General features: G+C 68.0%; 1 protein-coding gene across 1 annotated transcript in view; it reads left to right on the top strand.

Annotated features, from left to right (window-relative positions):
- Window positions 1-12,574, top strand: part of IL31RA (interleukin 31 receptor A) — a 29,300-nt gene that overhangs the window by 15,846 nt on the left and 880 nt on the right. Inside the window, exons 5-13 of the mRNA XM_036020030.1 lie at window positions 544-703; window positions 2,245-2,324; window positions 3,895-4,111; window positions 6,197-6,373; window positions 7,191-7,289; window positions 7,988-8,134; window positions 9,641-9,781; window positions 10,584-10,677; window positions 11,648-11,794. Of these exons, the coding sequence (XP_035875923.1) occupies window positions 544-703; window positions 2,245-2,324; window positions 3,895-4,111; window positions 6,197-6,373; window positions 7,191-7,289; window positions 7,988-8,134; window positions 9,641-9,781; window positions 10,584-10,677; window positions 11,648-11,794 (1,262 nt within the window). The remainder of the gene's footprint in view (window positions 1-543; window positions 704-2,244; window positions 2,325-3,894; window positions 4,112-6,196; window positions 6,374-7,190; window positions 7,290-7,987; window positions 8,135-9,640; window positions 9,782-10,583; window positions 10,678-11,647; window positions 11,795-12,574) is intronic.

Raw genomic sequence — 12,574 nt, 5'->3', positions numbered from 1 at the left:
CCATCGCTGGCAGCTGCCCGGTCGCCCGTAGCCCGGTCCTCGGACAGGGAGGCGGGGGGAGAAGGCGGCGGGCGTCTAGGCCTGCGGGAGCGGGAGCTCCCATCTGCCCCCGCCGACGGCAGCGCTCAGGCCGCCCACGGTCCCCCTGCTGCTGCTGCTCCGGGTGCTGTGCAGCCGTGAGGTTGAGCTCGGTGCCCCTGAGGGCACCCGCTGTCCCCCAGGGCCTCCTCTCTAGGTGCCGGCGTCGCCGCCAGAGTCTGAGCTGAGGCCGGGGTGGCCGGGGCCCCAGGGCCCCACCTCGCTTCTTCCGGAAGTGCAGGCCGGCTTCTCTGCCTCGCACGCTTAGCGGCGGGAAGTGGCGGGGAGTGGTTTTGGGGTCCCCGGGCATGCGTGGAGGCTTGTGTGTGAACACTATACACCGAAAGGCCTGAGATGCAATGCCGCTGGTTCTGAAATGGTGAGAGGGGCTTGGGGAGCGAGGAGGAAAGGTGGACGGGCTGCTGGTGGTTTCCCACGCGGCTCCACGGTCTCTGTGCCTTGCAGACGGAGGTCAGCTTCGAGGAGGTGGACGGGGGCCAAGCCTACAACCTCACGGGGCTGCAGGCGTCCACGAGGTACATCGTGGCTCTGCGGTGCGCGGCTCCGGAGTCCAAGTTCTGGAGTGGCTGGAGCCAGGAAGCGATGGGGACGACCGAGGAGGAAGGCAAGCGGGGCCCTCGAAATCGCCTTCTGCCGGCGGCGCTGGGTGGGGGTGGCCCGGCCCCCTGTTGTAGGGTTTGCCACGTGCAGCATCTGCGAATCGGGAGCCAGTGGTCCCAGAGCTGGAGGGCCCACCCGCCCCACCCCCAGGTCAGCCAGTGGCCTCTGGCGGTGCCAGCTGTAGCAGCAGCCTTTTCTCTGGGAGTCAGAAGTTCAGACCCCATTTTTTTAAAAAGATTTTATTTATTTATTTTTAGAGAGGGAAGGGAGGGAGAAAGAGAGAGAGAGAGAAACATCAATGTGCGGTTGCTGGGGGTCATGGCCTGCAACCCAGGCTTGTGCCCTGACTGGGAATCGAACCTGCGACACTTTGGTTCGCAGCCGGCGCTCAGTCCACTGAGCTACGCCAGCCAGGGCTTAGAGCCCACTGTTAATGCACTTGTAAAGGCCTGTCTTACGCTGCACGCGCAGCGGTGTCGTGTCGAAGACCTCCTGTGGTCCACTGAAGACACACTGCAGCCCCGGAGCCGCTGTCACGGGAGGAAGGGCCCAGGGGTCGCAGGCTATGGGGGGGGCCGGGTTTCGTGGCCCGTCTTGGCGGGCCCCTCCTTCTAAAACATCGGGGGCAACGGAGCGGCTCTCCGGGCTGCCAGGACCCCCTCCCCAACCACACCTTTGGGCGGACGGCCAGAGTTCAGTTCTCCCTCGGGGTGACCTCTTCGCTCAGCTCTGCCCCGCCCCTCGCTGTCGCTGGCCTCCCGGGTGACCTCCTGGTCCTTCCGCCCCATGTCTCCTGCGGGCTCTTCGCGCTCTGGCCAGGGTCTGACGTCACGGTCGCCGCCGGCGCCCGGAGTCGCCACCAGCGTTGCAGCGGGCTCACGGCCTCAGCCACTGGGACGAGATGAAGTGGCCGAACAGTGGAAGCTGCTGGCCCCTGGCTGGTTAGATCCAGTCGACACTCACTGGGCACAGTCACCAGGAGGAAGCTTTTGCCTGTGTTTTCCTTCATTGTTTTTTAGGGTTCCAGAAGAAATTAATGAACACGCACCCATCTGCCCCTGAGAGACCCTCACTTCCCCTGTTCTCACTCGCACACGACTGGTTCTGTGTTTGCACCAACGTGCCAGTTAGCACGACGCATCGCAAACCTCTCTGAACTGCTTGGAAACTTCTAGGTTGGAGCACTGCCTCTTTTCTCTGGGACGATGTGGGATGTCCTCCCGCGTGTAAGCACGTCAGTGCCTGCCACGGCCACACGTGACGTGTTCGATTCAAGTCCGGCTTTGTTTCTTAGGAGCGTGTGAGCGTGGGCAGCTGCCTCGCTGCTCCGGGCTTCAGGCTCGGGGCTGACGAGGTTGGGGATCCCAGACCTCGGGGCCGTGGGGCCATGGGGTCCAGTCGTTCTGCAGGGAGATGTGGACCTCGCTGGTCGGTGCGATGCTGGCCCCGCCGGACCCCGTAGCAAACCCTGCCCGGCTGCCCAGGTCACGGTCACCGCCGCCTGAGGGTGACCGTCCGTGCTGAACCCCCCTCTCGTCCCCACAGTTCCCTTCGGCCTGGACGTGTGGAGGGTCCTCGGCCCGGTTCAGGCGGACGGACGGCGGCTCGTGGACCTGCGGTGGAAGGTGACCGCGCTCGGGGTCCTCTCTTTACCTAAAAGCCCCTGGTCTCTTATTCCTGGGAGAGCCGTGAGTCTCGAACTTTGACCTCCCGAACCTCCCTCCCACGAGGCCCCGTGATGCCCGGTCTCGCCTGGCTCCCCGGCTCGCACAGCCTGCAGGCGCCTTGTGGACGGCCGGGGAGTGCGTTTCCTGGTCAAGTGCAGGAGGCCCCTGCTGAGAGCCCCCGCGGGCTGGCCAGCTGTGGGGGCGGGGGGGGGGGGGGGCAGAGCCCACAGCCCCTGGGGTGTCCTCGGGTCACTGCAGATGTGTGTCATGCGTGTCCCTGCATGGGGGGGGGCACAGCAGCACAGAGCAGGCCGAGGCGTCCTCGCTGGGGGGGAGGGGGGGGGGGGAGAGTCAGGCCGGCAGGGCAGAGGCCAGGGAGGGGGAGCAGGGCGGAACGAGGGGAAGGGGAGGGGAATCGGAAAGGCGAGGGGCAGCTGGAGAAGGAAGCCCGGCCAGAAGACAGGGAAGACGGGGCAGCTGAGGGACGCCCCAGAGGCAGGGCGGGGAGTGCCGGGGGGCTGTGCCCCCAAGTCTCGGTGAGCGCTGGCGCACTCTCCCCGGCGTGCCGAGGTCCCGAGAGCTCAACGTGCTTTTGACAAAGGAGAAATCGCCCGGCTTTGCCAGACGACATTCAGCCCCCCCACCCCAGGGTCAGTCAGAGCATCCTCTGACCCTGGGCCTTTCCTCTCCCCTCCCCTCCCCTCCCCTCTTCCAGGACGGGGGGCTCCCTCGGCGGCGGAGGGACAGGGGTGCCCAGTCAGTGGGGCCAGCCCCCTGGGGGGAGGGGCAGCCAGCCACGCACATCCCACGGGTGGTCAGCCACCAGGCGGTGGGGCAGGTGGGCCACCTGCGAGGGAGGTGACGATGGGCCAGGAAGGCAGCCCAGGCCGGGAGGGCAGCGGAAGCAGGGACCCCGAGGCCCCGTCTGGGTGTCATCAGAGCAGGAGGTCGTGCCGCCCCCGGGAAAGCCTCCGGCCGGTGGCCTCCGGCGTAGGGCTGAGAGGGAGAGCTTGCCTCGGAGCCCCTGGGCCACCTGAGGCTGCCCGCCGGGGGCTGGGGCTGGGGGTGCCGGGCACCTGGGCTGGGGAAGCAAGCCCCCTTATGCCCCCTCTGCAGAGGAGGTGGGGATACGAGGTGACTGCCCGGGACCCTCCACCTGTGGGCTCTCAGGCACGGGGTGCCGGGGGCCAGCACAGACGTGGGGTTGGCGGAGCTGCTTAGTGACACTCTCCGACCTGTGGGCCGGAGGGGAAGAGACAGCCGACAGGTAGTGGGGGGCCTGCGTGCACGGGCCCGGGCCCTGCCCTGGTCTGGCCGCATGCGTCGGGCTTCTGTGAGCGCGGAGCCCAAGGGCGCTTCCGGCAAACGCCCCTGAGGGTTCGGTGTCACAGCGCGGGCCGTGTGGTTCGCCCGGCTCAGCATGGGAGAGTGGATGTCACCCCGCCCCCTCCCCGTCCCCCATCCAGCACCAGCTCAGGGCTCGTCTCTCTCTGTTTTTGGCGACAAACGCTGGCCGCTCGGCGTGCAGAAGGCCCGAGGAACCCCGCCCCTGGAGAGGACGCTCGGCTACCTCGTGCAGTATTTTCCGGAAAACGGCGCTCACCTCGCACGGACCAGTGACACCACGGACCAGCACCTGGGGCTGCGCCTGGGCCGCAAGGCCTACCGGGTGTCCGTGGCTTCCTACAACTCCCTCGGACAGGGGCCCGCGGCCACCCTGCGGGTCCCGGCCGTCGCCGAAAAGCGTGAGTGCCGCACGCACGCACCCCTCCCTCCGACGCCTGCCCCTGGAGGAGGCGGTGGGGAGAGCCCCCTCTCCTCTCCGGGGTTGCTGCTTCTCCTGAGCCCCGAGGAAAACCAAGGGGGAGCTTTTAGGTTCTGTGGGAAGGGCAGAGCTTTCCGGGGACTGATGGCCCGTGAAGCAGCGTCCAGGGAGCAAAGCCCCTGAAAGAAACCAGCCCCCGTAAGGCGCCAGCCCGCACCACCAGCCCCCGAGATCCGCCGGCAGCCGCCTTTGTTTCGGCCCGAACGGCGGCCGAACCCCCCAGAAAACGGGCAGGGCCGCCGCTCCTTCGAAACCCCCCAGTCCTGACCTAGTCCACGTCCCCGCCCCCTGTGCTCACACCCCCATTCTTCCCTCCCACCCACTGACCGCCGGTTCGGGAAGTCCCTCCCGTGCACACCCGCCCACACATGGCTCACTGTGCTGCCTCCGTGAGGCCGTGTCTGGCGCTGCACGGTTCCTCGGCCGACCTGTGTGTCACCCCCGTGTTAGGATACAGCTCCCTCTCCGGCTCTCGTCCGTCCGAGGCACGGCCGGGCCCGCGGCGGGTCTCCCAGCTCTGCTCTGCGCCAGGCCCCAGCGGGACACTTGCTCAGTCCCCAGAGGGCTTCCCGTTCGCGTGCCCGGCCCCGCCCTGCCCGGCCTGGCCCTGCAGGGGCCCAGCGTGCGTCCGGAGTGGCACCCAGCCGTCGGTCATGAGGGTCCCAGACCAGGTGCCGGTAGACCGCAGCTCGTGGGCCAAACCTCGTGAACCGAGTTTCACCGGCACGGCCGCGCCCTTCGGTTCGCCTTCGGTCCAGCGAGGGCAGAGCTCGTCGCCGTGCCACAGACCACCGGCCCGCAGAACCTAGAATGCTGACCGTTCGGCTGTTTACGCGGGAGGCTCAGGCACTCTTGCTGGGCACGGAGAGAGGGTCCCCCCAGACCGCTGTGTAGCAGCACAGTGGCGTCACCGGAGAGCGGCCGCGGTGGCCGTTCTGAGCGCAGCCGTCAGCCGGAAGCTATGCCGTCTCCTCGGGCCCCTCTGGGAAGGGGGTCCGGGACGGGGTCGGGGACCGGGCCGACTTGGGGCTGTCTGGCAGGCGCGCAGCCCGCGGGCCGTTCCAGTGCCCGGAAATGCCCGAGTCACCCCCTACCCTACCCCTGCCCCACCTACCCCGGGCGCCGGGCCCAGGCTTCCAGCCGCTGGGGCTTTGCAGGTTTGCTGGGGGCGCCATCCCTGTGTCTGCCCCCCGCCCCCCCCCCCGGACTTTGTGTTCACTTAGACACACACGGCCGCAGGCTCTGACCCCGAAGGCTCTGGTGGGGGGCGGGAGAGCAGCAGGGGCGGCGGGGGGGGCGCGTCTGATCTTCTGAGCCCCCGCCCCGCCCCGCCTCCCTGCACCTGCAAACAAGACAGGTCTCTCATTCCGACTCCCTCTCACACCCGGGTTCGAAGCTTTCCTGCTAAAGGGGTCCCTGTGGCCTGTTTCCAGGCCTGGGCTCTCCCCCGGGTGGGCAGGATGCCGCTTACCTACCGGTGGACAGCTCGGCCCTTTGGTCGGGTGCGTCTGTGTCTTTTCGGGACAGACACAGGTCTCACCACCTGGGGATAGGCCATTATCACCAGGTCGGGCGGGGCCCGCTGAGACACGTGACATGGGAAGTCACCCCCTTAGTGTGATTATCGGGCCACCCCCTCCCAGCTTCCCAGCCCCACAACTGCGGGTGCCTGGAACCCTCCCTTTAGAGACCCATTCTCTGTCACTCTGGCTTGTGTCCCTCGGGCTAGCAGGGACACCTGTGGGAGGTGAGGCCCTGGGTCGTCAGCACGGCAGTGGGGGTGTGTCTGGGGAGACAAGGAAGGGTTCAGAGGGCACTTCATCATCGAGGGCGGGGTGAGGAAAGGGGACAACAGAAGGGGAGAACCCCCCCAGGGGGTCTGCGGTGGAGGTCCTGACCCCCGACCTCCTTCTTTACGCCCTGGGCAGTGGCCGGACGCTGACGTGGTGGGCGTGTCGGGAGGGGGTGCCGGGTGTCTGAGAAATGTCCTTCTGTCTGCCCCCAGCGGTCCCGTGCATCGAGGCCATGCAGACCCACCTCGCCGGGGACCAGCTGGTGGTGACGTGGCAGAGCTCCGCCCCGGACGTGGACATGTGGGTGGTGGAGTGGCTCCCGGACCAGGAGTCCGCCGCCCTGTGCTGGGAGCCGGTGTCTGGGGCCCAGAACTGGACAGTCCAGCGAGGTAGCCCCCGTGGTCCCACAGGCCCCCTCTGAGTAGGGCCCTGCTCCCTTCCACCTGTTCCTAAGTCTTGAGCGAGGCTGCAGAGCTGCGACCGGGGCTGGTGGCACCGGACGGGCCCGGAGCACACGCTCTGGGCATTCCCCAGCATGTCCCCAGGACGCCGGGGGGCCAGGCCGGGTCTCCGGCAGGTTCCCGGGGGGCAACGCCACCTCAGGACCTGCCGCCCGAGAGCCCTTCCCGGCGTCCCGACCACGTGGTGACGGAGAGTGTGCAGCCCGGGGCTCCCCCTCCGCTCCGGCTGCCGGTGTCTGAGCCGGGCCCCGTCCCCGGGGGACAGGCACCAGGCACCACCACCCTTCCAGGACGTCCCCGACCCTCGGAGGACACACGGGTGGGGGGGCTTTACCCTCCCGACCCCGTTGGCCCGAACTTCTCCCCACGCAGCCGCACCCGCATGAAGGCCTGCGCCTCGGGCAGGGCGGCAGGCGGGCGGAACCAGACCGCACGGCACCCGTGCAGAGGGGTGGGGTGCTCAGTCCCCGAGTCGCCCCGCACAGCCCACACCGGGGACGGCCCGGCCTCTCGTGTCTCCCCTCCTGGGCGGCCCTGTCATCTCATCGGGGTGGTGCAAGGTTAGTTTTAGGAAATAACTTAAAACGCCGGGGCCAGCGTGGACGCGAGAGGCCGTCCAGCCCCGCCTCCTCACTTCTGGACGAGGAAGTGGAGCGGGTGCCGTGCGTCCTGGGTCGCAACCCTTGGCCCGGCGTTCTCGCCGCACGCCACACTCTGCACCCAACGCCTCTCTCTCTCCCTACAGCCGGGCTGACTTTCTGGTGCTACAACGTCTCGGTGTATCCGGTGCTGCGCGACCGAGTGGGCGAGCCGTCCTCCGCCCAGGTCTACTTCGAGCAGGACGGTGGGTGTGGGCCAGGTGCTGGGCAGCGGGGGCAGGGAGCGCGGGGCCCGCGGGCCCATCCGGCACGCAGCCGAGGCTGCGAGGGTGTGCAGCGGCCCCGTGTGCTCGACGCCGCGGCGGCCGGGGGAGAGAGCCGCTGAACGTCAAAGCAGGGGGGACGCCAGACAGCACCAGGTCCGAGCCCCTGGGCTCACAGACGGGGAACAGGCTCGGAGGGGAGCTGAGGGCAGAAGCGACGCCGAGTGAGGGCCAGGCTAGGGGCCCCACGGAGCTCGCCGTGAGTCGGAGACCTGACAGACTGTTTTTGACTGCGTAGCGACAAGCAGGGCTTTCCCCGGCGAAGTTCTCAGACCTCGTGGTTGTCTTCCTGGAAGTTGACACCTCCCAGCTCCAGCAGTGGGCGGTGTGTCTCGTCACTCAGAGTGGCCCGTGGAGACATGCCCTTCGACTGCTTGGTCGTCGCCGGGGCAGGTGTGAGTGAGAGAGCTGGGCGTCAGGGTAGAGCCAGGGGCCCACAGAAAGAGCGAGGGCCCCCCTTCCCCTCCTTTTCAAGACGGAGGAGCCGGCAGGGCGGCTCCCTCCTCCGGCCCAGCCCCCGACACCGACTGGGTCTGCGTGCTGGACGGGGCCCTGCGGGGCGGGGAGGAGCACCTGCTGCGCCTCCGTCCTGTTCACGGTCCGTCCCCCGTCCCGTGAAGCCCCGTCCGCAGGTCCCGTGACCAAGGTGGAGAACATCGGCGTGAAGACGGTCACCGTCACCTGGAAGGAGGTCCCCAAAAGCCAGAGAAACGGCTTCATCCGCAACTACACCATCTTCTGCCAAGCCGAGAACGGACAGGGATTCTGTGAGTCCACGTGTGGCCAGGCAGGGAAAACCCCAGGACCCCGGGCAGAGGTGACGGCGGGCCTGCCACAGGGCCACCTGGCCGGCGACCCTCGGCATCCGGGGGCCTCCCCGAGAAGGGGCCCGAGGGCAGCGGCCTCCTGAGGCTCTCGGAGTCTGCGGAGTGGAGGGTCAGCGCCGGAAAGGCCTGTAGCAGCCGGAGTGTCAGTACGCCTCGCCCCGGTTGGGTGGGGACAGGCTCCCTCCCCGGAGCCTCCTGGGCGTCGTTCCAGACGGGGCTTCCCTGGGCTGGGGGGGGGGGGGGGTGCGGACAGACCCGGCGGGTGGCACTCACCTCCGAGAGGGACCTTCGCCGCGCCTCCTGCTGTCCCTGCCCCGTGACACCTTTTCCTCGGACCCACAGTCTCCGCCGACATCCCCGTTTCCGGCCCAGGCTCAGCCTTCTGTCCTGTTCCGGACGATTCTTTGTTCCAACCCGATACCTGTACATGCGCCCCGTCCCCGTTTCACGGTGTGCGTCCGTGCCGCCGGTGCCCGCCACCCCGTCCGTGTCCACCCCGAGGGGACACCCGTGCCGGTCGTCGGCCGCTGCCCGTCACCTTCTCACGCACAACCGCCCTCCGCCACGCACGGAACCCCGCGGCGTGCGGCCTTTCGTGTCCGGCTTCCTCCCCTTCTCCCGGTTTTGCTTGTGGCGGCGCGTGCCAGCGCCTCGCTCCCTCTCACTGTGAACAGCGCCCGCCGTGCAGGTGGCCGCGTGCCGTTTCTCCATCGTCCGTCCGCGGACGTTCGGGGTGTCTCGGCCCCTTGGGCGCGGCGGCCGACGCTGCTGTGTGCTTCCCCGGGGGGTCTGGGCGGGAACCTCTGTGCACAGGCGTCTGTCTGAGCCCCTGCGTGTGGCTCTGCTGTGGGGTGCATCCCTCCGACGGCTGCCGTCCAGCTCCCTGGACCACCCCGCCCCCCCGACTTCTGCGCCGCGGCGTGTGAGGGTCCCGCCTTCCCCACGTCCTTACCGACCCTCGTTACGTTCTGTTTAAAACACCTCTGCGGGGTCCCAGCGGGAGCCGTGCAAAGGGCTGTCCTGCCGTGGTGTCAGCGTGCACCCTCCTTCCCAGGAGCCCACGGGGCGGGGCGTCTTCGCTTGCTGGCCGTCCGCACACCTTCGGGGGTCTTCTCCCTCTCCTTGCCCATTTTCAGCCTGGGCCGCCGTTCCGTTTGCGGGCTGTGAGGGATTGTGTGTGTGTGTGCTCTGCCCCACCTACCGCACGCCCGGCCGGAAGCAGTGTTTCCCGTTCGTCCCGTGGGGGCCGTCTCCCTCTGACAGCGTCTTTGATGCACAGGAGCTTCCAGCGTCGGGGAAGCCCAGTCTAACCTGTTTCCTCCCGTTGCTGCTGCTGCGTGTTTGGTGTCGGGCCCCGGGAACCCTTGCCCCAGGGGTGGGGGGTGTCGCGCAGCGGGGCTGGCTCCTGACGTGCTCACCCCTGACGCCCCTGCCCTGCCCCCGCAGCGCGCACGGTGGAGCCCGGCACCCTGCGGTACGGCCTGGGGTCTCTGGCGCGAGGGACGCCCTACACCCTGCAGGTCATGGCCAGCACCCGGGCCGGCGGCACCAACGGCACCAGGGTCAACTTCAGGACGCTGTCCATCAGTGAGTGTATCCTCCCAGCCCTGGCCGGGCTCCTCGGCTCCTTGGTGGGGGGGAGAGGGTGGTGAGGGATGGTGTCCCCCAGGGTCGGGGAGAGCCAGGGAGGGAGGGCACCCCGAGTGACCGGAGCATCTGTTCCCGAGCTCCTTGCCTTCCTGGAGGGCGTGCGGGTGCAGAGGGCAGGGGGCAAGGGCGGACCAAGGGCTGGACCCGGAGAGACCTCCATCTTGCTGCTTCCTCGTGCGAGGCCCCACGTCACCTTGAGGAGGGGGTTGGGGTTCGTGCTGCGTTCACTCTCAGCCCCAAGCTGGCTCCCCCAAGAGGCTGTCCCCGGGTCCACAGCCACCCCTTGCGTGTGTCCCAGGTCACTGCACGGTGGGGCCTTGCAGGGGACGTCTGGGTGGGACAAGCACCGCGGGCCCACAGGAAGGGACTCAGCCTCAGTGTGTTCGGAGTTTTTCAAAGCAGAAGTGTGCACACTACGTCCTACTCATCAGCTTTTACCTTAAAAATAGGAAGCAAGAAAGAAATTTTGTTAAGATTTTATTTATTTTTAGGGAGAGGGGAAGGGAGGGAGAGAGAGAGGGTGAGAAATATCCATGTGTGGTTGCCTCTCACTCGCCCCCTACTGGGGACCTGGCCCACAACCCAGGCATGTGCAGTGACTGGGAATCGAACCAGCGACCCTTTGGTTCACTAGCTGGCACTCAGTCCACTGAGCCCCACCAGCCAGGGCTGACCTGTGCGTTCTGGCAGGCCAGCAGGAGCCCCGCCCCGGCCCACCCTGTCCCCCTCTTCCCCCCAGGTGTCCTGGAGATCTGCCTCATCACCACGCTGGTTGGCGGCGGGCTGCTCATCCTCACCGTCCTGACGGTGGTCTATGGCTTCAGAAGACCCAAGTGAGCTGTCGGCCCACAGCGTGTGCCCTGGAGACCGGGGCTGGAGATGGGGTGGGGGGCGCGTCAGGGAGGGGGAGGCCCCCCAGCACAGAGGAGGTGTCCTCCGTTCCCTGGTTCACAGCTGCTGAGCACCCTGCCCACCCCCGGCCAGGGCACCGGGCCCTGTGGAGGCCTGGGGAGTGCCAGCGGCCCCTAGGCTTTATCTGCTGCATTGGGCGTCTGAGGCCGGAGCTGGGGAGACGGCCCTTCCTCTCAGTGTCCAGAGGGGCCCCTGGGGGCAGCAGGAGGACTCCAGGCGGGCAGAGCCTGGCGCAGGGAGCCCGTGGGCCGTGGAGTTAGGCTCCTGGAGGCCGTGAGCTCAGTGCAGACCGCTCCCTCCACGGCAGTGTCTGGGGAGGGGGGCTCCCTGGCTGCCGGGCGCTGTCCCGCCTGCCCCAGCCACTCTGGGGCGGGGAGCTTGCCTTCAGGGTGCCGTGCTTCTCTCCCCAGAGCACCGCTCGCTGCCCCGAGGTCAAGGGCTCCCCACCCGGCCGACCTCTCCTCAGCAGAACTGCCCCCCCCACCCCGTGGGCCGTCTCTGCCCAGCAGCTGCGCTCAATTATGGGCGCGCTGACGCCAGCCTCAGCCCCCGCACGCAGATTGTCACCCAGCCCCCGCACGCATTCTTGGGCACTTTGCACGCCCAGCGCGTCCCTGGGGGTGCTGCCGCTGCTGGGCGGGGCCCCGTCTCCAGAATCTGGGGCACGAATCTCGCAGCGACGGCCCTGGGTGGCCTGACGCCTGGGGCAGGGGCAGGGAGAGCTCTGAGGGGGACAGGGCTCTTCCCACCTCGCCCTCAAGGTCGCCCCCATGCCGCTCGATTCCGGTTTGAGTCAGGGGCCGGGAGCCGCCCCCCTGGGCTTGGCCGAGGTGGCCCTGCAGAAGGCTCCCGGGGGGGCTCACGCCTGTCTGGGCACCTTCTCTCTTTCAGCAAGCTGAAGCGGCTGTGCTGGCCCCAGGTCCCCAACCCCGCCCAGAGCAGCCTGGCCACCTGGCGCTGGGACGGCCTGCAGGTGAGCCCGTGCTCCTGGGTGGGGGGGGGGGGGGGGGGGGGGCGGCCCTGCGGGGCGCAGCCAGGGCACGGTTCCCACGGGCTCCGGCTCTGGCCTGAGCAGGGCAGGGCCCGGCCCCGCAGAGCGAGGGGAGCGGGAGCAAGACGCTCGCCCCACCCGCCCGAGGGCCTGGCTCTCTGGTCAGGGAGCGAGGGGCCGGCTGTCTGGGGCCACTGGGCAAACAGCCACAGCCACGGCCACGGCCACCAGGGGGGGCCGCCTGGAGACCCGGGAGGACCCGCCGTATGCGGGGCCAGAGGCAGGGGTGGGGTTGGGGGGTGGGGGTGGGTGTCCCCGAGCTGCCTTCGGGGGGAGGGGCTGGGATCGCCGTCACCACACTTTGGCAGCAGGGATTCCGGTGACCGACTCATCAGTGGAAACCTTTTTTTTTTTCCCCTAAAACTTAAAACTGAAAACAGTTCTGAAACCTTGAAGGTTGAATTCCTTGCTTAAGTGAAAATAAGCCCAGTCACATGGGACTTTTAAATCGTCACCGTTGAGAGGTCGTGTCCAGCATCTCTCGGGGCAGGAATCGTTACTGTCACCCCTGTTCCAACTCAGGAGTCTCTCTCTTCGGACGTGGACACTGAAAAACTCTTTTTACGTCGATTTGAACTTTGGTTCCTTGGGTTCCATTTCCTCCTCTCTCTCATCAGCCTTGTGTGACCCCGTTCCCCTTCCTGCCCATTAAACGTAACTAAGGGAGCAGGCGGCCCACAGGCAGGGCCGGCCGGCCGGGGCCGACGCCGCTCTGGAACCAGCTGCAGGTCCCGTGGGCTGTGCCCAGGCGCCGGGCTGGCTCTGGG

The sequence above is a fragment of the Phyllostomus discolor genome, chromosome 3 (assembly GCF_004126475.2).
Source record: "Phyllostomus discolor isolate MPI-MPIP mPhyDis1 chromosome 3, mPhyDis1.pri.v3, whole genome shotgun sequence".
Taxonomy (NCBI): domain Eukaryota; kingdom Metazoa; phylum Chordata; class Mammalia; order Chiroptera; family Phyllostomidae; genus Phyllostomus; species Phyllostomus discolor.
Note: the sequence above shows the minus strand (reverse complement) of the source record. Positions and strands in the feature narration are given on the sequence as shown.